A 25,845-nucleotide genomic window follows, 5' to 3' on the forward strand; every position below is an offset into this window, starting at 1 on the left:
AAAGTTTGTAAATTGTACCCATGGATTTTTGTCAGATTCCAACTATAAGGGTGTAGAAGAGGGCCAGAAACAGATCTTTACTTTTCATTTGGAAGCATTTGACAGCTTTCTAAATTTTTCCTCTTTGGGGGATTTTCAAGTAATATATTCTCTGTGTATAAAGTATGGTTCACTCCTGTTAATGAAATTGCTGGAATCAATCAGACCAGTGCACCACTAGCATTATTTATAAGGAATGATTGTGTTTGACACTAATAGCAATTCAAGTCCGGAACTATATTCTGCAGTGACCACTTCTGTTTTAAAGTGTATTTTAAACACTTTGGGATTACTATAGAATTTAAAACTCACAATTGAATATGTTTATTTATATTTTTAAAGTATAATATGACCTCAGCACAGTGGAGGAATACTGTGTTATACAGGTTTGTGTCAATTTCATAACATTATAAAATGATTTGATTTTGTCACTTTCTTAAAACTATGATCAGTGAGTGGTCTAGCAATTTAAGGCAGTCATAACTTACAAATAAAATGAGGCTCTGCAGGCACTGAAATGCTGAACTGCTTCTAGGGTCCATTTTATATGATTACTCACTTGTGCCACAGTAGATAAACCTCTGAAAACCAGTGCTTTTAAATTTTAATTTAAAAAGGAAAGAGCAGGTGCAGATCACAGAAAAGTTTTAAAGTATGCCTTCTTACCAGCAATAGTTCGTTTGAAAGCAAGCCAGGTTTTTGCCAAGATCAGTGTTTCCTCAAAATGAAGGTAGAAATAGACTTGCAGTAGCGTGCTCTTGTACCTCTACACAGGTTCTTAAATAACTCTGAGCAGTTATGCATTTATCTTGGAGAAACAAATCAACTGTGAATAAATGCATGTTTACCAAAATGATTGTTTTACAGTGCAGTTAGTTCTGATATTTATAAAGTTGACATTTCACACAGTACTTTTAAATAGTTTGGAATTCTATATAGTGTAGACATCAGTCACATCTGGATACAAAATAAAGGAAAATGTGCAATATTTTTTATGTAGATGAGCTAACACCGTGTACCTAATTACAGAACTAATTATCTGATTAATTTGTAATAAATAAGTTGTATAACATTTTCATATCTTAAAATGTTTTTTAGAACAATCTTCAAGTGAAATAATATTTTCAAAATAAAATTCTACAGAAAAATTCTGGCTATGATATGCACATTTTTGGGCAAGATGTGAACTAGAGCCAAAAGTAGTATTTGACAGTTTGATTTACTCTGCCATAATATACCAGCTTATCATTTAAATCTGTAGATAGTTTTAAAAGCATAGTCATGATGTATATGATTATTAGTAGATATATCAGTGCTAGATATTTGGGTTTTCAGTTTAGAAAATTCATCATTTCATTGACATGTAATGAAGTATGTTTACCTTGAGTGGTTAAGATTTTATAAAAAATAGGGCTTCCATGATTTGGGATGTGAATGCTAAAACTTATACGTAAATTAATTAGATGTGTAATTTGGTTATGAAATCTTTTCTAAAATGACACCACCAGAAAATTAATAGATTAATTTTTTGAGATAATTATTTGTCTGGATTGGTTAATAAAAATCTGTCTTAAGAGGTTTTCTTTTAAAATATTTCTAGTGTATTAATAATCATACTTGTTTTTGTGCAATGGGGGTAAACCACACCATTAAGAGAATGACATGTAATTTGGACGAGGTAATTATAAGATTTGTTTGAGGCCCCAAGTATAAATAAAGATTGGTGTGGAATTTCAGTGTACATGTTTCCTACCCTTGTAAAATGTCTTTTTTAAAAGCATCTATTTCTAATGGTATTATACATAATAGTTAAACTTTCCAAAAATCATCTATTTTTTAATGTCTGAGTTACTCTTTCTTCGAAGAAACACATGAAGTATAAATAGTAGTTATAAATTATTAAAGTTTCTAACCTGTACAAAGCATGGTGTTGTAGTGCAAATAGTCTTAAATTCATTTGGATTGTCCTGGCTCTGCTTCTTGATGGTTTTGGGCAAATCACTTAATCACTGTGGAACTAATTTTCTTAAACTATGTAAGGTCTTAAACAGGGCTAATCCTTAAATTCTTCAGTTTTAAGTAGAATTTGTAATGTCTAAACCTAAAGGAGAAGATGGGTTTAAAATAACTTAATAGCCCTTAAAGTAACTCATGTGTGATGAGTTACATTTATACCCTAAAGGTTTACTAGGTGTCACCCACAGGGTTTTCCTGTCTCCTATTTTGATTTTGGTAATGTTAAGATAAAATTACCAATTTGTGTGGAATTTTATAAATACAAAAATTTACCAGTTAAACCTGAGTGGATGTAGTAGAGTTATTTCAAAGAGATAAAGCTGTTCCCTGTAAGGGAGAACTTTACCCTTAACTTGGATTTTAAAAGTTTATATAAAGCTATAAAATTGAATTTCAAAATATTAAGTAGATTTTTAGTTTTATAGCAAAATTAACTGTGGATTCCAGTTTACAACATGGGTGAGACCATGGACATGATCTGGGAAATAATCCCAAGGACAAACATAACATCGCATAGCTGCTAGTCCTTCCAGCACAACTTGTGTTTAAGCATCATTGGAAAAGCCTTTTGTTGCTACTTGTAGAGAAAAATTCTGTAAGCTAGTTTTGCTTAACTGAACCAAACCAGTGGGTATTCAAGAGACTTTGTTTTCTCTTGGTATTAAGGCAAATCACTGCCTTTGTTGTCGAACTGGTGTGAAAGCAAACTTTCACTTTGCTTTTTCCTCGGATCTCACTCCAGCAAATAGAACATGTGCTAATAAATGTTCTGTGCAGAGCTTTCTACCTTCAGTTGGGAGAGATGATCATGTATTAATATATTGAGAGGGGCGCTCTGAAGACAACTGATAAATTTAAAACCACTTAGGAAGTAGTCAATATTTTAGTAAGAAGCCATAAGGGAAAGACCATTACTGAGCAGTAGACTTCACTAATTCACAGAAGCCTTTACCAATCTGACCCTGCCGGTAAAAAATGTACAATGATTTTTTTTGCCTTTAATGTTGGAAATTTATCATTGTTCTTACCCAAGGAAAGGCTGTTACACAGAAGTAAAATGTAAATGATTGCCTGTTCTCATTAAGTGAAGTTGCCTAGCCTGAGTGACTTAACAGTTCTCTGCTACATACTGTGTGCTCTGTCTGGAATATTATCAGGTCACTCACGGAAAATAAAATTTTCAACTTAGATTTCGGGCCCTCTGACATTTTAGTGCCTTGAAAGGGGGGGGGACAATATTCGCCTTAAGAAAGAAATGCTTCAGATCTTTTGTGATTCTCTTAGGGTCAGTGTCTTATAGATAGGAGTATAAATGTCCTTGGGGGGCATCTCAAGTATGAAATAATTAGAGCTATATAGGAATAAAAGCTAGCTCACACAGCTCTAAGTGGCTACTTGGAGGTGGTCTGATGGCTGCTTTGAGAGGTCATACAGGAATAGGCATAGTGAAACATGATAATGCAAGCATTCTGTAGTCTAACTGAATGCCTAGTTTGACATTGAACGTGAACAGTAATTACAGCCACACATCTATAATATCCATCACAGTGACCATGATTAAGATGGCTCTCGGAACCTTTCTGTTGGGGATCTTTTGCGGGAGGGACCGGAAGAGAGGCGTATCCGTTCTGTCGTGATGTGGGGAGGAGGCAAGCTGAGCTCCTCCGGGAGGCGATTTTTAGGAGGACTCAGAGCGGGATACCGGAGCACACAGGCTGACTCTTCTCGCCTAACTACGTCGGCGGGTGAGTGTGTGTGTGTGTGTGTGTGTGTGTGCGTGCGTGTCGCGCTCGCGAAGCCCTTGGAGCGGACTGACCTGCGCAGGCGCGGTAGAGGGCGGCCCGCTGTCTCGGTCCGCGCGGGCTGGGCCAAAATTCTGTGTCTTCTGCGCTGGTCATTCCTGTGTGTTGAACGCCCGGCCTAGGCTGTTACCCTCCCTTTCCCAGAGGCTGGGAAAAGTAGCTGAGGCCTAGTGGTCCTGGCGGAGGAGAGCGAAGGCCGCGCGGTCCGCCGCCATATATTCACTGACCTTTGTCTTAACTTTCTTGAGCTCCTTCCCTAGGAGCCGGCGACAAACTGCCTGCTGGAGTCGCAAGGTCTTCAGCCTTTTTTCTTTTGCCTCCGCGAGAAAGGACACCAACTGTCTTATACTTATTTATTGTCTTGTATTTGTGTTTTATTTGCACATTATCTTGCCCCTCCCCCCCCCTTTTCCTCCAGAGTATAAGGCAGCTATACTGTTTTTTGATGAATAGGTTAATTCAACAAACTGCGAAAATAAGGTAAAAAAAACTCACTGAACCTGATGCTTGTAGAAGACAGTTTGATTATTTAACTCCCAGTATTAACCAGAACGTTAAGCATCCTTTGCATGAAACTCATTTAACAAATACTCTATGCGAGGCACTGGGAATTTTAAAGAAGTGATATCTAAAGGTCGTTTTAAATAAAATGTTAGTTGGAGCTAAGATCAGGTTATAAAGAACAAAAACTGGGAAACTTAAAGGCCTCCAGTAGATTGATAAGTTGTGGGAGTTCTCTGGTGGCCTAGTGGTTAGGATATCAGTGTTTCACTGCCGTGGACAGGGTTCAATACCTGGTAGAGGACAGAAATCCCATAAGCTGTGACCCAGCCAGTTAAAAAAAAAAAAGGTGTTACTGTCAATACAGTGAAAAATAATGCTGCCTCAATAAATACCATAGTTTAAATCAAAATGAAGCCATGTGGTAAATGATTAAATGTAATGTTAAGAAGGTAAGTTATAGAAGACCTAAATAGACGTTTCTCTGAGGAAGACATTTGGGTGATCCAGATCCACCATATGAAAAGCTCAATATTGCTAATTATTCAGTTCATTTCAGTCGCTCAGTCGTGTCCGACTTTTTGCGACCCCATGAACCACAGCACACCACTCCTCCCTGTCCATCACCAACTCCTGGAGCTCACCCAAACTCATGTCCATTGAGTCGGTGATGCCATCCAACCATCTCATCCTCTGTTGTCCCCTTCTCCTCTTGCCCTCCATCTTTCCCAGCATCAGGGTCTTTTCCAATGAGTCAGCTCTTCACATCAGGTGGACAAAGTGTTGGAGTTTCAGCTTCAACATCAGTCCTTCCAATCAGTATTCAGGACTGATCTCCTTTAGGATGGACTGGTTAGATCTTGCAGTCCAGGGGACTCTCAAGAGTCTTCTCCAACACCACAGTTCAAAAGCATCAATTCTTCAGCGCTCAGCTTTCTTTATAGTCCAACTCTCACATCCATACATGACTACTGGAAAAACCATAGCCTTGACTAGATGGACCTTTGCTGGCAAAGAAAGGTCTCTACTTTTTAATATGCTGTCTAGGTTGGTCATAACTTTCCTTCCAAGGAGTAAGAGTCTTTTAATTTCATGGCTGCAGTCACCATCTGCAGTGATTTTGGAGCCCTAAAAAATAAAGTCAGCCACTGTTTCCACTGTTTCTCCATCTCTTTGCCATGAAGTGATGGGACCCGATGCCATGATCTTGTTTTCTGAATGTTGAGCTTTAAGCCAACTTTTTCACTCTCCTCTTTACTTTCATCAAGAGGCTCTTTAGTTCTTCTTCACTTTCTGCCATAAGGGTGGTGTCTGCATATCTGAGGTTATTGATATTTCTCCCGGCAATCTTGATTCCAGCTTGTGCTTCCTCCAGCCCAGCATTTCTCATGATGTACTCTGCATATGAGTTAAATAAGCAGGGTGACAATATACAGCCTTGACGTACTCCTTTCCTATTGGGAACCAGTTTGTTGTTCCTTGTCCAGTTTTAACTGTTGCTTCCTGACCTGCATACAGGTTTCTCAGGAGAGAGGTGAGGTGGTCTGGTAGTCCCAGCTCTTGAAGAATTTTCCAGTTTATTGTGATCCACACAGTCAAAGGCTTTGGCATAGTCAATAAAGCAGAAATAGATGTTTTTCTGGAACTCTCTTGGTTTTTCAGTGATCCAGCAGATGTTGGCAATTTGATCTCTGGGTCCACTGCCTTTTCTAAAACCAGCTTGAACATCTGGAAGTTCACAGTTCATGTATTGCTGAAGCCTGGCTTGGAGAATTTTGTGCATTACTTTACTAGTGTGTGAGATGAGTGCAATTGTGCGATAGTTTGAGCATTCTTTGGCATTGCCTTTCTTTGGAATTGGAATGAAAACTGACCTTTTCCAGTCCTGTGGCCACTGCTGAGTTTTCCAAATTTGCTGATATACTCCAAATTTGCTGCTATTTATTAGAGAAATATAAATCTACAATGTGGTATCACCTCACACCAGTCAGAATGGCCATGATTGAAAGAAAGATCTACAACTAATGCTAGAGAGGTGTGGAGAAAAAGGAAGCCTCCTGCACTCTAGGTGGGAATGTATATGTATATTGGGGCAGCCACTATGGAAAACAGTATAGAGATTCCTTAAAAAACAAAAAATAGAGTTACCATATGATCTTGCATATGGGTTGAGGGGTTTCAGTGTCAGAAGGATAATCAGGGATGAAACGATGTACTTGAACGTGGATGAGATGAAGGAGTGAGGTGTGTTGATAACGTGGAAAAGATATGCCAGGCAGCAACAGCAGCAGTTGCAGAGGCCCTGAGGTGGAGGCATGTCTGTTGTGTTCAAGAAGTGCAGCAAGGACCCTTCAATTCCACTTCTGGGCATTTATATGGAGAAAAACTTGATCTGAAAAGAAACATGCACCCCATTGTTCATAGCAGCACTGTTTCAATAGCTCAGACATGGAAACAGACTAAGTGTCCTTTGACAGATGAACAGATAAAGAAATATGGTATATATACACAATGGAATGTTATTCCACCTTTAAAGAAATCATGCCATTTGCAGAAACATAGATGGACCTAGAGATCATCATACAGTGAAGTAAGTCAGAGAAAGACAAGTATCACATGGTACTGTTTATATGTGGAATCTGAAAAAATGACATAAATGAAACTTATTTACAATATGCAGAAATAGACTCACAGACATAGAAAACAAACTTACAGTTACCAAAAGGGATAGCAGGAGTGGGGTAGGAGGGAATCAATTATGAGTTTGGAATTAACATATACACACTCATATATATATATATATAAAATAGATTAACAGTAGGAACCTACTGTATACCACAGAGAACTATATTCAGTATCTTGTAATAACCTATAATGGAAAAGAATCTGTAAAAGAATATATATATATATTCATCTGAGTCACTTTCTGTACACCTGAAATGAAGAAAATATTGTAAATTAACTACATGTCAATTTTAAAAACAGTAAAAAAAAAATCAGCTACAAAGCAGCTTGTATTATGAACTTGGAGATATATAGCAAGAATAGAGATACATTAAAATTTTAGCAGTGATAATGTGAAGTGGAGTTGGTGATCTATGATTTTTATCATTCTTTATATACTTTTTGTAATTTTTCAGTAAGTATGTCTTTTATAATCAGAAATTTAGAAAACATACAGTGTAAACATTTGCTTTTTTGGGGAGTGGACATAAAAGAAATTTGGGGTCAGGGAAACTTAAGGTATTTAAGAAGCTGTCTTAAAGTTGTCCAGTTTTAGAAGTTGGAGTGGCCAGAGGACCAGCTTGAGTATCTGTGAGGAGGTTTCTCAGAAACTGCAGGGTGCTGCTTGAGAAGTATGGTGTGGATAAAGGGCTGTAAGTGAGGGCAGAGAATGGCCAGGGATAAGACAGGAGACATTGTAGGTCATGACAAGTACGTGAAAGACCACACACACCTCCTGGGATTGACTTTATCTTGAAGAAGTGGGAAATTACTAAAGGAATAACATAATCAGACTTGTTTTTAAGAAATAACACTTGGCATCTGTGTAGAAAGTGGAGTGGAGGCTCGGGGAGGCCTAAGAGTAATCCAGACAATGATGAATGCCGGAACTACAACATTGGCAGGGTAGAGGGCTCCTGCGCTATTAGCTTAGTACCCGAGAGGTGCTGATAAATGACTTTTTGAATAAATAAAATGAAAAATTTCCCCATTCCTTTGAAATTTCAAATACAAGAATGTCACAGTTTCAAGGTAAAGAAGGAATTGATATGGGACTTCCTGGTGGTTCAATGGCTAAGACTCCAGGCTCCCAATGCAGGGGGCCTGGGTTTGATCCCCGGTCAAGGAACTAGATCCTGCAGGCTGCAACCAAAGATTACTCATGCCATGATTAAGACTCAGCACAGCCAAATAATTTTTCTTTTTTTTAAAAAAGAAGGAATTGTTAGCATTCTATTAATACAAACTTGATTAGTTTCTCTGTTATGGCAAAGCGATTTTTAAGGCTGTTAAGAATTCTGGCCATACTGATGACTGAAGGCCTAATTATCCAGAAATGAGATGGGGTGAGAGGGAGATAGGGGTCATCACTGGCTAGAGATCAAGGACTACATTAAAATATTTGAGGCTCAATTTCATGATAATACCTTATACAGTTGACCCTTGAACAATAGAAGTTTGAACTGCACCAGTTTTCTTAAATGCAGATTTTTTTTCAGTAAATATGTACTCCAGTTACCATACTGTCTGAGGTTGGTTAAATTCAAGAATGTAGGATGGCTAATATGGAAGGCTGTCAACAAAATTATACCTGGGTTTTTTACTGCATGCATGCCTTGGCATCCATAACCCCCAAAGTTGTTCTAGGGTCAACTGTAAATTCTTATCTATGTATCACAGTTTTCATAATTCTCTTCTTTTTTAAAAAGATTTTTGTGATGTGGACCACGTTTAAAGTCTTTATTGAATTTGTTACAATATTGCTTCTTCTTTTTTTTTTTTTTAACATTTTGTTTTTTGGCATTCCTTCCCCAACCAGGAATTGAACCCACGCCCCCTACATTGGAAGGCAAAGTCTTAACCTCTGGACCATCGGGAAAGTCCCACTTAATTCTCTAATATCTCATTTACCTACCTAAAGAAATAAAGGAGGTGATAGCTGACCTAGGCCTTAAAAAGTAATACAGCTAGCAGTGATGGAAGAGAGAATAACATGAGCAGAAGTCTAGAAACACAAACTTTTTTTTTGAGAACATTGATGTTAATTTGGGCCATACTGTAAAGTCCTATAAGAAAATTTTAAAAACAAAAATCTCAGGAGAAGAATGTTCAGAGACTATGAAAAGGCAAGACAGGAATATAAATGACCACTTGTCTTAGTTCCACTACTGCAACAAAATGCCAGACTAGGCGACTTATAAACAACATTATTTTTCACAGCCCTGGGGACTACAGAGTCCAAAGTTTGGTATCTGGTGAGTGCTCACTCCCTTGGTTCATAGGTAGATCCTTTTCACTCTCTGTGGTCTTTTTATATAAGGGCACTAAATCTAGTCATGAAAGTTCCATCCTTAAGACCTAATCCTGCCCGAAGACCACCACCTAATACTATCACCTTGGAGGTCAGGATTTCAACATGTGTATTTGGAGGGGATATTATTCAGACCGTAGCACTATTGGGGGCTTCCCTGGTGGCTCAGATGGTAAAGAATCTGCCTGCAATGCAGAAGACCCAGGTTCAATCCCTGCGTCGGGAAGATCTCCTCGAGAAGGGAATGGCAACCCACACCAGTATTCTAACCTGGAGAATGCTGTGGACAGAGGAACATGGCAGGCTAGAGTTCATGAGGTCGCAAAGAGCCAGACACAACTAAGTGACTAACCCTTTGCCTATAGCACCATTAAACTTAAAAAAAAGACACTTAACTTCACTCATGATAAATTGAAACTCTACTGAGATACCATTTTCACCTATTGGATTACAAAGATAAAAAAGTTTGATAATACATTGCATAGGTGGCTATCAACATATAATCACTGTGGGAAAACCATCCCTAGAATCTCATATTACCCATGGAATTGCATTGGTTCAACATCTATGAAGGAAATTACAGACTTATAAATACACATGCCAGTTGACACAACAATTCTTGGGGTTTTATATGCAGGTAGTCTCAAAAATGTATGAAGTTACCTGTGTAATTCAATCTTATGTTTTTGGAGTAGCACAAAATTAGAAATAGCCTAAATAAACATCCATTAGTAGAGCACTGCTTAAATAAGTGATGAAATATAACCATATGGTAGATTACTGTGTAACTCTAAAAGAGGAAGTTCTTATGCTCTATTATATAAAAAATCTTCAAGATACATCAGCCTCCAACTAATAAAAATAAATGGAAAAAAAAAAGATACATCAGTACATGAAAAGAGCAAGGTACAGAAGAATGAGTATACTGTGCTACATTTTGTATAAAAGGAGAGAAGTTGATATATGAAGATAAACTATGTACAGAATATCTGGATGTGTACAAGCAAATCTAGTAACATTGGTTGCCTCTGGAGAGGAAAATTGGGTAGGTATATAGTCAGGAGTAGGAGAGTCATTTTGTAGTGTGCACTTGTGCTCTTTAATTAAATTTTATTTTGAAATAATTAGACTCATGAGAAGATACAAAAATAATACAGAGAATTTCCATATACCCTTCACCCATTTCCTCAGTGATAACATCTTACATAACCATATTATTGGGCTGGCAAAAAAAAGTTTGTTAGGACTTCCACTACGTTGTATGGAAAAATCCAAACGAACTTTTTGGCTAATACAATACATTGTCAGAGCCAGGAAATTGACGTTGGTGTGATACCATTGACTAAACTACAGCCCTTATTTGGATTTCACCACCCTAACATGTGCTCCTTTGGTCTGTGTGTTACTACACATAGAGATTTGTGTAATAATCACCACAGTCAGGATATGGAACTGTCCCATAATCACAACAAAAGTCCTGGTACTGCTCCTTTATAGTTAAATCCTACCAGCAACCTTAAACCTTGATCTGTTTTCTGTTACATTATATTATTATTTCCATTATAATTTAGCCATTTCAAGAGTTTTATATGAATGGAATCATACAATATATACTTTTTGAAAAAATTTTCCTGTACTCAGCATAAATACCCTTGAAATCCATCCAACTTTCTGCATGTATCTATAGTTAACTCCTTTTGATTTCTTAGTAGTATTTCTTGATATGAATATGCCACAGTTTGTTTAACCATTCATCTACTGTAGGGTATTTTGATTGTTTCCAGTTTGGGGCTGTTATGAATTAAGTTACTATGAAAATTGATGTACAGGTTTTTGTGTGGATTAAATTTTTACTTCTCTGGGATAAATGCCCAGGAATGCAATTGCTAAGCTGCAAGATAAATACGTTTAACTTTATTGGAAACTGCTAAACTCCTTTTCATGGTGTCTGTACCATTTTACATTCCTACTAGCAATATATAAGAGATCCAGTTTTTTCATATCTTCATCCACACCTGGTCATATCAAGGATGGTTAAATTTTAGCCAATTTGAGAGGTATGTAGTGGCTTTCGTTTGCATTCTTCTAATGGCTGTTGATACTTAATATCTCTTTATGTGCTTATTTGCATCTGTATATCCTCTTCTAAACACAGAAGAATTGATGCTTTTGAACTGTGGTGTTGGAGAAGACTCTTGAGAGCCCCTTGGACTGCAAAGAGATCCAACCAGTCCGTCCTAAAGGAAATCAGCCCTGAATATTGATTGGAAGGACTGATGCTGATGAACTCCAGTACTTTGTCCACCTGATACGAAGAGCTGACTCATTTGAAAAGACCCTGATGCTGGGAAAGATGGAGGGCAGGAGGAGAAGGGGGCAACAGAGGATAAGATGGTTGGATGGCATCACCGACTCAATGGACATGAGTTTGAGTCAACTCCGGGAGTTGGTGATGGACAGGGAGGCCTGGTGTGCTGCAGTCCATGGGTTGCAAAGAGTCGGACATGACTGAGCTACTGAACTGACTGACTGATCCTCTTTAATGAAATGTCTTTTTATACCCATTTTATAATACCCAGACCTATTTTATAACTGGATTGCTTATTTTGTTTTGTTTTTTTCTGTGCGAGATTTTTATTTGTTGTTTTTGCTTCATTTTACTGTTGAGTTTAGAGTATATATTCCAGATACCAGTTCTTTATGGGATATATGTTTTGCAGATATTTCCTCCCATTCTGTGACTTGACTTTGCTTTTTCTTAACAAGGTGTTTTGCAGAGCATAAGTTTTGAATTTTGTTTAAATCCAATTTAATCAATATTTTCTTTTATGGATTGTGATTTTGGTGTGAGATATGAGAACTCTGTGTGTAACTCGAAGGCGTGAAGATCCTCTACTGTATTTTCTTCTAAAAGTTTTACGATTTTGCATTTATATCATTTTGAGTTCAGGTTTGTGTAAGATGTGAGATTTAGGTCTAAATGTTCTTTTTTGTTGAGGACATCTAATAGTTTCAACACCGTTTATTGAAAAGACCATTCTTCCTTTGAACTGCTTTTGCACTGTTGTCAAAAAATCAGTCGGGTAAATTTTTTTTTTGGTCTCTCTTTGGACTTTTTTTCTTGCACTGACATTTGAGTCTGTCTCTCCTCCAGTACCTCACTGCCTTGGTTACTGTAGCTCTGTAATAAGTCCTAAAATTGAGTATTTGATTCTTGCAATTTTATTCACCTTTTCCAATATTGTTTTAGTTATTCTGTCTCTTTTGCCTTTTTATATAAATTTTAGAATCAGCTTGTCTATAACTACCAAAAAAAGACTGTTGGAATTTTGATAGAAATTGTGTTGAACATATAGATGAATTTGGGGAAGATTTTTGTTGAATCTTCCACTCCATGAACATTGTATGTTTCATCATTTATTAGGTTGTTTTTGATTACAGACCTCTGAACATGTTTTGCTGGATTTATACAGCAATGGAGTATTCTTTTTTGGGCTGATTTTAAATGAAAGAACATTTTGAATTTTCCTTTCTAGTTGTTCATTGTTAATGTGTAGAAACCACTGACTTCTTTTGTTTGTTAAATTTTTAATATCCTAGTAGTTTTCTTTGCTCTAAGGTCTATTTTGTTTAAATGTTTATTGAACAACTGAATGTTTTGCTGCAGAGTAATTCATGAAGTAGGCTCTTGTGTAAATTGGAACTTGTAAACTGGATGACTATTTATTTTAGGATATATATATGTATTATACATTATATATATATTATATATACATATGTATACATTATATATATATATGCACATTTTTTACCTCTGTAAAGAGTATTGAGCGTATGTATAAACCAATTTCATGTAGCCAACATGAAAGTAAGATAATTTGAACTAGTTTTGATAAATAATCTCAAAATTAATATTACCCTAGCTTAAAAGGTAATGTAGTTTTAATTTGAATGTAATTTTTAATAATTTTATACAGCATTATATGGATATAAAAACAAATGCATGAAAAACTTTAACATAGGCATTACTTATTTTTGCTAATTATAATTTCAGGAATGTCTGATTAGAGTTAGATAGCAGACTGCAAGATTTTTTTTTTATAATTTAGCATAAAATCCAAAATTAAGGAAAAGACCCTTTTGTTTGTCAATTGTAATACAAGATTGCCATATAAAATAGTTTCTTCAGTTACATGCATACCAGGGATTCACACTGTACAATGCTTTCTTTAGACGTTTAGTTTTCTTTTTTCAGTTTATCCAAAGAATCAGCTCAGTTGGATTCTACAAATTAAACCATGGGTTTTCAATGAAAACAAAATCATGTGGTTCAAATCCTATAGCATGACTTTTGCCTGCCTGAATTGGATGAAAAATTATAGGTAAGTTTATTCATTACTGTGGCAAATATTTACACAATAATGTACAGTAACAGTTTTGTATTGATTGTGTTTAATAAACTGTCAGTATAACTCATGTGGTTTGAGTAAGGTGCTTAGTCACTCAGTCGTGTCTGATCCTTTGCAACCCTATGGACTTAGCCCACCAGGCTCCTCTGTCCATGGAATTCTCCAGGCAAGAATACTGGAGTGGGTTGTCATGTCCTCCTCCAGGGGATCTTCGCAACCCAGGGATCGAACCCAGGTCTTTCACATTGCAGGTGGATTCTTTACCATCTGAGCCACCAGGGAAGGCCTTGAGGTAGCTTTTGTTTATTTAAATATTCTTATTTTTCCAACAACTTTTAAATTTGAAAAATTTCAAACCCACAGAAAATTTGGATATAGTATAAATACAGTGCTCACTTTTCATCCATATTCAGTGATAGCTTTCATTTTTAATGTAAGACTACATTCCTTGGAGAACTACTTTTACTTCCTCTTAATATCCTTATGACAGGACACAAATAACACAGTGCTTAAATCATAAATGTTTTGGATGCAACATAAATATATAGTGGTTAAGTATACATCCTATGTATTAAGATTGAATCAAAGTGATATCTTCATGTATTCATATATTATAAACCAATTTCTAACCTTGTGAAAAATATTGCTTAGAGTTATGGTATGAGCTCTGTTTTCCAAATGCATGCTTCTACTTCTCATAAATGAATGAGTTCCTTTGAGATTGGATGTCTGTAAAATCATTCTTGGTTAACTGAGCAACCACCTGCTGTTATCTATTGTAAGTTAGTCCTTCATTACCCAGGCTTTGCATAAAGCATGAAAAAGAGGGTAATATTCATAAGATAATATTAAAGAAGAGTGACATTTAATTCTTAAAAGGATAGTGAGTAATCAGTATAGAATGTACTCTGTGTAGCTAAGAAAAACATAGTACAAATTTAAATGTCATTACCTATGCTAACCTAACAACCTATTCTGTTACCCAAGAACCTCTGGGGGATTTTTCTATCGTGTGCTTTGACATGGGACCTGTTGTAGTGTCTGTGTGATCCCTATTTAGTCCCTATTTGATCCCATTTGATTTTTAAAAAAATTTAGGTGAACCGTGTACTCTTGTAGCCCTTCCCCTTCAGATTATTTATTTGACAAACGTTTCCTGAGCACCCACTGTGTTTCAGGAACTGTGGTCAGTAAACAGTCACTACTGCTACTCCACTGCCACAGCTGCTACCATTATGTGCCCCAAAAGTCCAAGTTCTACAGTTTCATTTTGTTGTAACTTACTTTAGAAGCAAATTAATTTGTTATATATATATATATATATACACACACTGTAATTATAAGAAAATTTGTTTTGAAATATCAGAAAATGAACAATATATGTATTTAGAATCTAATAAATTGTAGATTAGAGTATCTTTCTACTTAATATATCCCATGCTGCATTTTTTCAAATGGTAATTTTTGCCTGGCTCTTCTTAATGACCTCTTAGGCTCCCTTGGACAAGACCATACAGTACTTCGCGGACCACTGTAGACAGTAGTGAGGTGAAGACCTTCCTGGCCCTGGCTCACAGGTGGTGGGATGAGCAAGGAGTTTATGCGCCTCTTCACTCTATGAATGACCTAAGGGTGCCGTTCATTAGGTAACAGTCCAGAAATTCTAGGCCTTTTAAAATATAGCTCTTTTCAATAATTCATTTTCTTTCAAGTTCATTTTTCTCTTGGTTTATGCCTAGGTTCAAAACACTGCATTTTACGTTTGCTTTGCAAATTAGGATTCTCTTCAGTGTCCATTGTTCAAAGCTATTAGTTTTTTTTAATAACACCACTTAAATTCTAGACTGCTTTCATAAATTAACTTGAAGTATTTTTGGTTATTATCAAGTTAATTAGAATTAAATCCATATGAAAAGGAATTATGGTCCTATGGCATCAAGGTCATTTTATAACATCCTTGACATATAGGAAGTTTGATAAAAGGAATGCTACTTAGAAAGTTCAATTCAACAAATTTTTTTGAGAACTTAACCTTGTACAGAGCTTGGGGTCTAGACTCTGTAAGAGTATAAGAACTGCTGAGGTATTCATCATTCAAAACATAGTTCATGTATTTCAGGAACTTAGAGTTTGCTATGGCAAGGGTTCATCAGAACCCACCTATCATATCATAAAATTGCTTATTCGTTCTTCTGTCCATGTCTTTAGTTATTCATTAAACATTTTTCAGCAGCCGATATGGGCAAAGCTCTCTGATAGACCCAGAATATCAGATCAGACTGCCCTTAGGGAGCTTCCTGATTGGTTTTGCTGGTTGATATTAGTGCAGCAAAAGGGAAATTACTGGCGTGTTTTTACTGCCACTGAATTAGTGGGTCACAGAAACACTGAGGCAGAGAAAAGCAGAAATGCCATTCTGTTAAGCTCAACCAGTGGTTCTCAAGGTTAGCCCTGGACTAGCAACATCAGTATCACCTGTGATTTTGTTAGAAATGCAAAATTCTCAGGTCTCATGTTAGACCTACTGCCTTGGGGGTCAGCAGTCTATGTTTTAACCAACTCTCCAGATGATTCTGACGCACACTTAGCTTGAGAACCACTCTATTCCAACCACTGTGACTCTTTTAGTGAAGTCATCACACTAAAAAAGACCATCCAGGGCAGTCCAAATTATGGTTAAAAGTTTAGATTTTATTCTAATCATAATTAAAACCATTGAAAGGGAGCAATATGATTTCAATTATAATGTAAAGGAGTCATTTTGTCCAGTGTGTGAAAAATAGATTGGACTTCATTTGAAATGGGTCCTTTCTGTTATTATTATAACTCCATTCCGGAGTTATCTCCTTAATCACTATGTAGGTTTTTCTTAGAAATCAATTAACTTGAATAGCAATAAAAGATATTCTAAGATGTCCTTATTACATATAAGATTTATTTTAATATAAGTATAATTAGAATTCCAAGTATAATTAGTAGTCCAACTTAAAAGTTTAGCTTATGATATTTTGGTATCTGTGTGTGTGTATGGGTGTATATATATGTGTGTGCTTATGTTAGTGTATATGGTAAAGTGTTATTATAATTATCTTAGAATTAAGTTTACTTGCTTTGGATGCCTGTTTATGTGATCATAAAAACACCACTAACTTAGAAGATTAAAGGAGACTCAATTTAAAGGTTTTCTTTAGATTATTACTAAAGTAATAATTGAGTCATAATTATTACTAGATTATTTCAAGAGCTTTACTCTAAACCTCCTGCTTTTGATTACTAAAAATGTTTTATAAATTAAGCATAATATCATTTTATGCTGATAATAAGATTTTTTGTCCCCCAAATCGATAGTCTTAGATTAAAAACAGTTTAATATTTCTTTGGAAATTATGTACTTTTAAGACTTTATTGATAAAATTAATAATTTGTTTTTATATATTTTTAATTTTTTTAAAGAGACAATCTCTTAAAAACAGTTGCTAATCACCAGCCAGGAAAACCTTTGTCTGGGATGAAGATTCTTGATGTTGGTTGTGGTGGTGGATTGTTAACAGAAGTAAGTGATTTATGGCTTTCTTGCCATTTTTAACTGGGAAAAAAAATTGAGAAGTGGGTTTATGCCTCTTTTATCCTTTTTTTTTCATTGGAGAAGGTTTTCCCCCCACTTATTTTGTGTGTTTATTTTTGGCTGCCCTGGGCCTTCATTGCTGCGTGGGCCTCTCTCTAGTTGTGGCGAGCAGGGGCTGCTCTCCAGGTGAGCTGCGCAGGCGTCTCATTGAGGCGGCTTCCCTCGTTGCAGAGCACGGGCTCCAGGGCATCTGGGCGTCAGTGGTTGTGGCACGGGGGCTCCGTGGCTACAGCTGCCTGGCTCTAGAGCACAGGCTCAGTAGTTGTGGCCCTCAGGCTTAGTTGTTCCGGGGCATGTGGGATCTTCCCAGATCAGGGATTCAACCCATGTCTCTTGCATTGGCAGGCAGATTCTTTCCCACTGAGCCACCAGGAAAGCCCCTCTTTTATCCTTTTAAGAAATAATACTGTTCATTTTTTTAAAATGGAAAAGTATAATGTTTTTAATATTTTTATGATTATAAAAGTAATACATTCTTTTTACTTCCTTAAAAATATACAAATATTTCAGAAAAGTATAGTTAGGAATTTTTTTTTTACCCAAAAATGAGGCACTGATGAAAATAAATAAATGGGACCTAATTAAACCTAAAAGTTTTTTTACAACAAGGGACACTGTCATCAAGGCAAAAAGATAACCTACTCAATAGGAGAAAGTATTTGCAAATGATATGATTGATATGGGTTTAGTATCCGGTCCCATCACTTCATGGCAAATAGATGGGGAAACAGTGGAAACAGTGGCTGACTTTATTATTCTGGGCTCCAAAATCACTGCGGATGGTGATTACAGCCATGAAATTAAAAGATGCTTGCTCCTTGAAAGGAAAGTTATGACCAACCTAGACAGCATATTAAAAAGCAGAGACATTACTTTGTTAACAAAGGTCTGTCTAGTCAAGGCTATGGTTTTTCCAGTGGTCATGTATGGATGTGAGAGTTGGGCTATAAAGAAAGCTGAGCACCGAAGAATTGATGCTTTTGAACTGTGGTGTTGGAGAAGACTCTTGAGAGTCCCTTGGACTGCAAGGAGATCCAACTAGTCCATCCTAAAGGAGATCAGTCCTGGGCGTTCGTTGGAAGGACTGATGTTGAAGCTGAAACTCCAATACTTTGGCCACCTGATGCAAAGAGCTGACTTATTTGAAAAGACCTTGATGCTGGGAAAGATTGAAGGCAGGAGGAGAAGGGGACGACAGAGGATGAGATGGTTGGATGGCATTATTGACACAATGGACATGGGTTTGGGTGGACTCCGGGAGCTGGTGATGGACAGGGAGGCCTGGCATGCTGCAGTTCATGGGGTCGCAAAGAGTCGGACACGACTGAGCGACTGAACTGAACTGAACCAAAATACATAAAAGCTCATACACCTCAACATCAACAAATAAACAACTTTACTGAAAAACTAGCAGAAGACCTGATAGACATTTTCCCAAAGAAGACATTCAGATGGCCAACAGACACATGAGAAGATGCTCAACATCCCTAATCATCAGAGAAATGCAAATCAAAACCACAATGACATATCACCTCAAACCAGTCTGAATGGCTGTCATTAAAAAGTCTACAAATAACAAATGTTGGTGAGGATATGGAAAAAAGGAAACCCTAGTACACTGCTGGTGGGAATGTAAATTGATGCAACCACTACAGGAAACAGTGTGGAGGTTCCTCAAAACACTAAAAATAGAACTGCTGTATGACTGAGCAGTTCTGCTCCTGGGTATATTTCTGAAGAAAATGAAAAAACTAATTAGGAAAGATACAGACAGACCAATGCTCATAGCAACATTATTTACAAGAGCCAAGATATGGAAGCGACCTAAGTATCCATCAACAGATGAATGGATAAAGAAGATATGATACACAACACACACACACACACACATACTGTAGTATTATTCAGCCATAAAAAAGAATGAAAATTTTGCCATTTACAACAATGTGGATGGACCTAGAGGATATTAACACTTAGTAAAATAAGTCAAAGACAAATATTATAGTCATTACTTATATGTGGAGTCTTAAAAATAAACAAATACATATAACAAGACAGAAACAGATTCACAGATACAGAGAACAGACTAGTAGTTGCCAGTGAGAAGAAGGAAGGGGGGAAGTGCAAGAAAATTATGTCATCTCTTTTCTCCCAGGATATTAGGCAGTTTCCACTGGTTTCAATGTACTGATAAGCTGTCCTTTTGCACTTGCTTCAATATCAAAATGTAAGAGTCTTGCAGGCTTCGGGGGCTCTCCCCTTTTTAGGTGCTCTAGAGTTCTTGGAAGAATACTCATTCTCCCTGTGAACAATATTTGCTTTAGCTTAGAGTAAATTTTGTAATCTTCTATTAACACAGTAACTTTTTGTTTCAATGCTGCATGGCAAGCAGACTTTTGAAAGATATTTTAAGTAGCAGTGTAGGTAGGAGTCAAATAAATATCAGTGAAGATACAGAGGTGTGTCTTACTGTCAAGGTCATAACAGCCAAGTCGACACTGATGTTAACAGAGACCTTTGATGCATAACTAAGTTTCCATATGCATAGAGCATATGTTCTTCGTATGGCAGTGGGCTGGTTTCTTTTGACATCAATTATAAAATTTCAGGAAATGTAAAATATGTGAAAATACATCCCATAGAATCAAGAATATGAGGTGTATCAAATGGTAAGTGAGTACACTTTTACTGTATGTGTTCTATGGCTTTTTCAGTGTACTATTACAGATCCTATGTCTCCAAGTTAAAATAATTTGATTTTCACTTTTAATTTGTTAACTAAGGAGTTATAAAATAAATGCTGTGCAGTGTTTTGATCAAAATTAAGGCTTTTTTAAAAATCTTAGGCATGTCATGGGAAGTGATCAAATGTAGAGGTTGAAAGAAGAATTGGATGTGAAGAATCATTTCTAGTCAGTCACAGGAGAAACTATGGAGAAAAAAAATGTTCCTTAGAGATTTTGAATATTAGAAAATTTTTCTTTTTACAATGACATGTTTCATTTATTGCACTCTGTAAATATTTTAATATTGTACTATATGCCTATAAATGTATCTAGAGAATGTAGATAAAAATTTCCTCACTGTTAGTAGTTCTTAGTAAGTTTTTTGTTATTATTGTTCTCACTTTTAAGCTTTTTATTATGGAAATTATCAAATGTATAAACTAGAGAAAATGGTATATTGAACTTCCATGTACCCATAAACGATCTCCAGTGATTCCCCTCATGCTTGATCTTGTCTCCTTTTTGAGAAGGTTTTTATTGCTAATGTGTTCTGTTTTCTTCCTGAGGGTAACAGTTTTCTATGCCATTAGCCTCTAGGGCGGCTTGGGGCCTCAGTCATTGGAATCGATCCTGTGGATGAGAACATTAAAACAGCACAGCACCATAAATCATTCGACCCAGTCCTGGATAAGAGGATAGAGTACAGAACGTGTTCCCTGGAGGAGATTGTGAAAGACACTGTGGAAACGTTTGATGCTGTCATAGCTTCTGAAGTTGTAGAACATGTAGTTGATCTAGAAACCTTTATACAGTGCTGCTTTCAAGTGTTAAAGGTAAGACTTGCAGAGTTTTCTTGCTTGTTTTTTCTTTTGAGTACATGTTATGTATCTGTATATATCTGTAGCAATAAATGTTTTATAAACTTGAAACCAGGAAGACAGAATCTGGGGATAACATCTCTTACTGGAGGTTATTTCTGCGTCTCAGCTTGCCCTGAGTCCTGGGGTTTTCCAGAGCCAGTATCTTGATGTCCAGGGATCCTGAAAACTGTTGGTATTGAACACTGTAATACAAACAATAGATTTACAGTGGTATTTTTCCCTTGGTATAATTTGGATTAAATACCTAACAGGCACTGAATGACGATTACTAAGAAATTAATTTGGGTTAATACTTTAAAAAATCATAATTAGCGTAAACTGGTTAGCCAGCATTTGTTAAGTCACTCTGCATACATGATATGTGTAATAGTTACCAGCTTTAAAAGAAGGAAAGAAAAGTGAAAGTGTCAGTCGCTCAGTTGTCTCTGACTCTTTGTCGTGGACTGTAGCCCACCAGGCTCTCTGTCCATGGAATTCTCTATGCAAGAATACTGGAGTGGGTAGCCACTCCTTTCTCCAGGGGATCTTCCTGGCCCCGGGCTGGAACCTGGGTCACTTGCATTGCAGGCAGATTATTTACCATCAAGCCACCAGGGAAGCCCTTGATAGAAATGATCTCATTTGATCTTACCTACAACCAGGTGAAGAGGGTAAGGCAGGCATTCTGAACTCCTTTGACCTGGAGAAGATCAGAATTTGAGAGATGTCAGAGGTCACATGGTCTTTCCTACAACCAGGTGAAGAGGGTAAGGCAGGCATTCTGAACTCCTTTGACCTGGAGAAGATCAGAATTTGAGAGATGTCAGAGGTCACATGGTCTTTAAGTCAAAGTCACTAGGCACTTAAGTGGGACATAAGGCTACATCTTTTTATTTCAAGTCTGATTCTTTCCATTACATTATTTTGCTTATGTACCTTGCCACAGACTTAGTCCTCTGAAGGTGGTTCCAACTCTGTTGTTTATATATTCAAGAGGTAACCCCCTAAGTTCAAGAGCTAAAAGGATTAAATGCTTAGCCTTTACCTAAATTTGTTGTTATTGTTGTTCAGTCTCTAAGTTATGTCTGACTGTAGTGACCCCATGGACGGCAGCATGCCAGGCTTCTCTGTCCTCCACTATATCCCTGATTTTGTTCAAATTTATGTCCATTGAGTTGGTGATACTATCTACTGTGTCATCCTCTGCTGCCCCCTTCTCTAAATAGAGCTTTTAAAATATGCTTTTCCTTTTAAAATAATTTTAGATTTATAGATGTTGCAAAGACAGTACACAGTGTTCCTGTTCCCAAGTGTCCTACTGTTAGCATCCTACCCAATAAGGGTAGGAACTGGTAAGAGCAAGTGTGGTACCCAGGGCATGATGCCCGAGGCCGCACTCACTGGTCAGCGCCAGCCCTGCATTTGCACACCCCGGAGCGGGGGCACCCCCTCGGGTTTAGGGCTCAAGGCATCTCACTAGCCTCACCACAGTCCTAGCCCTGAATATAGCCCATGGTATATTTTTCAAAGCTACAAAATTAACATTGACGTTATACTATTAAATACACTACAGACCCTGTTCAGTTTCATTAGTGTTTGCACTGTCATTTTTCTGTTGCAGGACCCAACCCAGGATTCCATGTTGCATTTAGTTACCACGCATCCGTAGCCTCCTTCAGTGTGTATTGTTTCTTGATGGCGTTCCCTCTTAAATGAGCCTTATTAGGCAGAGCTCCTGTCCAAGCAAAACTCCTGAATTACTTCTTTTTGTGTAGTGTCTCAGTCAGTATGTATGGATGGAGAGTCTTTCACATATGCTAGAAATACTGGCAATGTGGAATTTAAAACTAATTTCTGCTTTAATGGAAAGCTTATTTTTTAAAAAAAATAAATGACCAATACTCACCACTGTTTCCTTAGAATAAGATTTTTATGAAACACAGATTAGATATTTATAATTGATTTTTTCCTTAACTCTATTGAGATATAATTGACACACAAGTGATTTTGAATATTTTAGAATACTAAAGTTTTACAGAGAAATGTTACAGTGTGTCGTGAAATAGTGTCTGATATTTTAGTTTTAAGGGTACATCCCAACATTACAGGGCCTTTTTGCATCATTTTTATTTTTGGTTTGGAGTGGTATTTGAGATATTTTCTCATATATCTTAATATGATTATCTTGGAGGGGCATTTTATCTCCATCAGGTGCTAATGAGAATGTTTAAAAGAGCCATTTATGTTCTTGCCATTTGTGGGAGTAAATATGCATGTGTGCGTGCTAAGTCACTTCTGTTGTGTCTGACTCTTTGTGACCCTATTAACTATAGCCTGCCAGGCTCCTCTGTCCCTGGAATTTCCCAGGCAAGAACACTGGAGATGGTTCCCATTTCCTTCTCCAGGGGATCTTCTGGATCCAGAGATTGAACTCTTGTCTCCTGCTTGGCAGGTGGATTCTTTACCACTGAGCCACTTGGGAAGCCCGGACGCTTTTCCTACCTTGATCATTAATGCTTCTGTCAGAGAACACTTACCAGCCTTGTTGGCCTGTGCAAGCTGTGGGGCTGTGTGCTGTGCCAAACAATTTAGGCAGGCTTGGCTTCCCCTGAAGAGAAGGCAGTGTTAACACGTTAAAGCGTCAGTGTGGACATGTAACAAGGATGGGGAGCCTAATCTCATGTCTATACTTTTATTATAAAGTATTTGATATGTACAAAAGAATGTATTTAATATAAACATAAGTCATAGTAATGTATGATTTTAGAAGTTAGCTGTAAGCACTGTTGCATAAACTCAGTAAGTGCATCTATAGTGGATTGCCTATAACAATGAATTTCCCAAGAGGAAAATAAATACTATTTTGGTAAATTATATTTTGTTTACACTTGTGTATCTTAACTGCATTTTAAATTATTTGGAAGGGAGGAGGAGGGTGAGGGAAGCCAAGCTTTTATCTAGTTGATATTCCTGACATATAAAATTTTACTTCTATTCGTATTATTTTTAGCCCGATGGTTCTTTATTCATTACTACAATCAACAAAACACAGCTGTCCTATGCCTTGGGAATTGTTTTTTCAGAGCAAATTGCAGGTATTGTGCCAAAAGGTACTCATACCTGGGAGAAGTTTGTTTCACCTGAAAAGCTAGAGAGCATTCTGGAATCAAGTAAGTATTAATGTTTCCAATTTTCAAGGCCTAACTGTACTTTTGAAAGTGAAAGTCACTCAGTTGTGTCCAACTCTGCAACCCCATGGGCTATGCAATCCATGGAATTCTCCAGGCCAGAATACTGGAGTGCATAGCCATTACCATCTCCAGGGGATCTTTCTGACCCAGGAATCAAACCGAGGTCTCCTGCATTGCAGGCAGATTCTTTACCAGCTGAGCTCCCAGGGAAGCCTTTTAATGTGCCAATAATTATTAATCACAGAACCTAGTACTGAATGAATTAGGCCACTCTTCTTTGGATGTTGGTTATCTCTCCTCAACTAGATCATAATTCCTTCAAGTTAGGGTTAGGTATTACATACCTCTTCTCTCTCACCTGTGGCACCTAACCCAGGGTCAAGCAAATCATAGACGATCAATGAATCCTTTTTGGCTATTTAGCCCTCTCGTTTAAGGATTAGGTACAAATGTCTTTAATTTACATATCCTCAGTTTGTCCTGTTGAGGTCATTCTTGAATCAGCTTATCTTATGTTTTCTTTTTCCTCATTCCTGTGTGTGTGTGTGCGCGTGTGTGTGTGCGCGTGTGTGTGTGCGCGCGCGTGAGGGCACATCAGTCACTCAGTCGTGTCCAACTCTTTGCCATGTCAGTTATATTTTGAACTTCTTTGTCACTTGTTATGTAGTGTTTCATATCAGTTATAGCATGCCTTGTAGCATGGTTATTTTGGTATCTATAACATCTTTCTGGCTGTAAGCTCCTTGAAGGCAAGATTGTGAATCCTTTTTTTGTGCTCCCTGTATTCCTAGCCCTGCTTTATACCTCCTGAGGACTTGATTTCTCTGTTGAATTCCTGTCAAGTAACAACACTGGTCTGTTCATTTATTTGGCATCTAGTATTCCTTTTGAGTATTTAGACTCATGTGTGTTTCATGCTTTTTGTTCCTATAACAGTATATCAATAAACTTGATTTTACTAAGACTATTATCTGTTCAATGAAATGTAGTAATTTCTGCAAGTTAACATTGTTGAAAATGGAGCTGAAAAAAATATTTTAAAGGTGCTTGATTGGAATAGTCACTTGTTGGCAAGTATTTTCTAATAACAGCTAACATTTATCGAGCACTTACCCAAATTCCAAATATCATGTTCTGTTGCAGTAAAGAATGAGCTGTAATGGTTACAAAATATTTGTGTCTGTTGAGTTATAAATCCTTTTAAAAAAAAAATAGAGAGTTGTAGAGACTCTTGGCTTGTGGAAGGTAAATGTTTGTTAAATATACTCTGTTTGATATATATTTTTTAGATGGTCTGTCAGTTCAAACTGTGGTGGGAATGCTCTACAACCCCTTCTCAGGTTACTGGCATTGGAGTGAAAACACCAGCCTTAACTATGCAGCTCATGCTCTGAAATCCAGCCTCCAGGAACACCCAGCGCCTGCCGAGTTTGCTTTAAAGGGGGAAACAGAGGCGCTCCAAGCTGAAGCCTCCACCAACCCAGGTGTGCAGGAAGAGCTGAAGAAATGAACTGTTTCTAAGGGCTATAGTATAATGGCTTGAAAGTCTGATGTTTACAAATACACAAAATATATACTGTTTGTTTTTTGACAGGTTCTGAAAGAAAAAGTCAATAAAAAGGTTTAAAACCTTAGATAAAA

The 25,845-nt window shown here is 37.1% G+C and overlaps 1 protein-coding gene across 3 annotated transcripts; it reads left to right on the forward strand.

Moving 5' to 3' along the window:
• The first annotated feature begins 3,645 nt into the window (after window positions 1–3,645).
• COQ3 (coenzyme Q3, methyltransferase) lies at window positions 3,646–25,845 on the forward strand. Of its 3 annotated transcripts, XM_061132013.1 has the most exons (8): window positions 3,699–3,800; window positions 11,549–12,476; window positions 13,649–13,775; window positions 15,296–15,448; window positions 17,256–17,355; window positions 20,744–20,986; window positions 24,024–24,183; window positions 25,494–25,845. In XM_061132013.1, exons 3-8 carry the CDS (start codon window positions 13,717–13,719, stop codon window positions 25,712–25,714), a joined length of 936 nt encoding a protein of 311 aa, XP_060987996.1. In that variant the 5' UTR covers window positions 3,699–3,800; window positions 11,549–12,476; window positions 13,649–13,716; the 3' UTR covers window positions 25,715–25,845. The 3 variants fall into 3 exon arrangements, with proteins under 3 accessions (XP_060987994.1, XP_060987996.1, XP_060987995.1); XM_061132011.1 differs by lacking the exon at window positions 11,549–12,476 and having other exon boundaries at window positions 3,646–3,800; XM_061132012.1 differs by having other exon boundaries at window positions 11,549–13,775.

This window comes from Dama dama, chromosome 28, assembly GCF_033118175.1.
Source record: "Dama dama isolate Ldn47 chromosome 28, ASM3311817v1, whole genome shotgun sequence".
In the NCBI taxonomy this organism is placed as follows: Eukaryota; Metazoa; Chordata; class Mammalia; order Artiodactyla; family Cervidae; genus Dama; species Dama dama.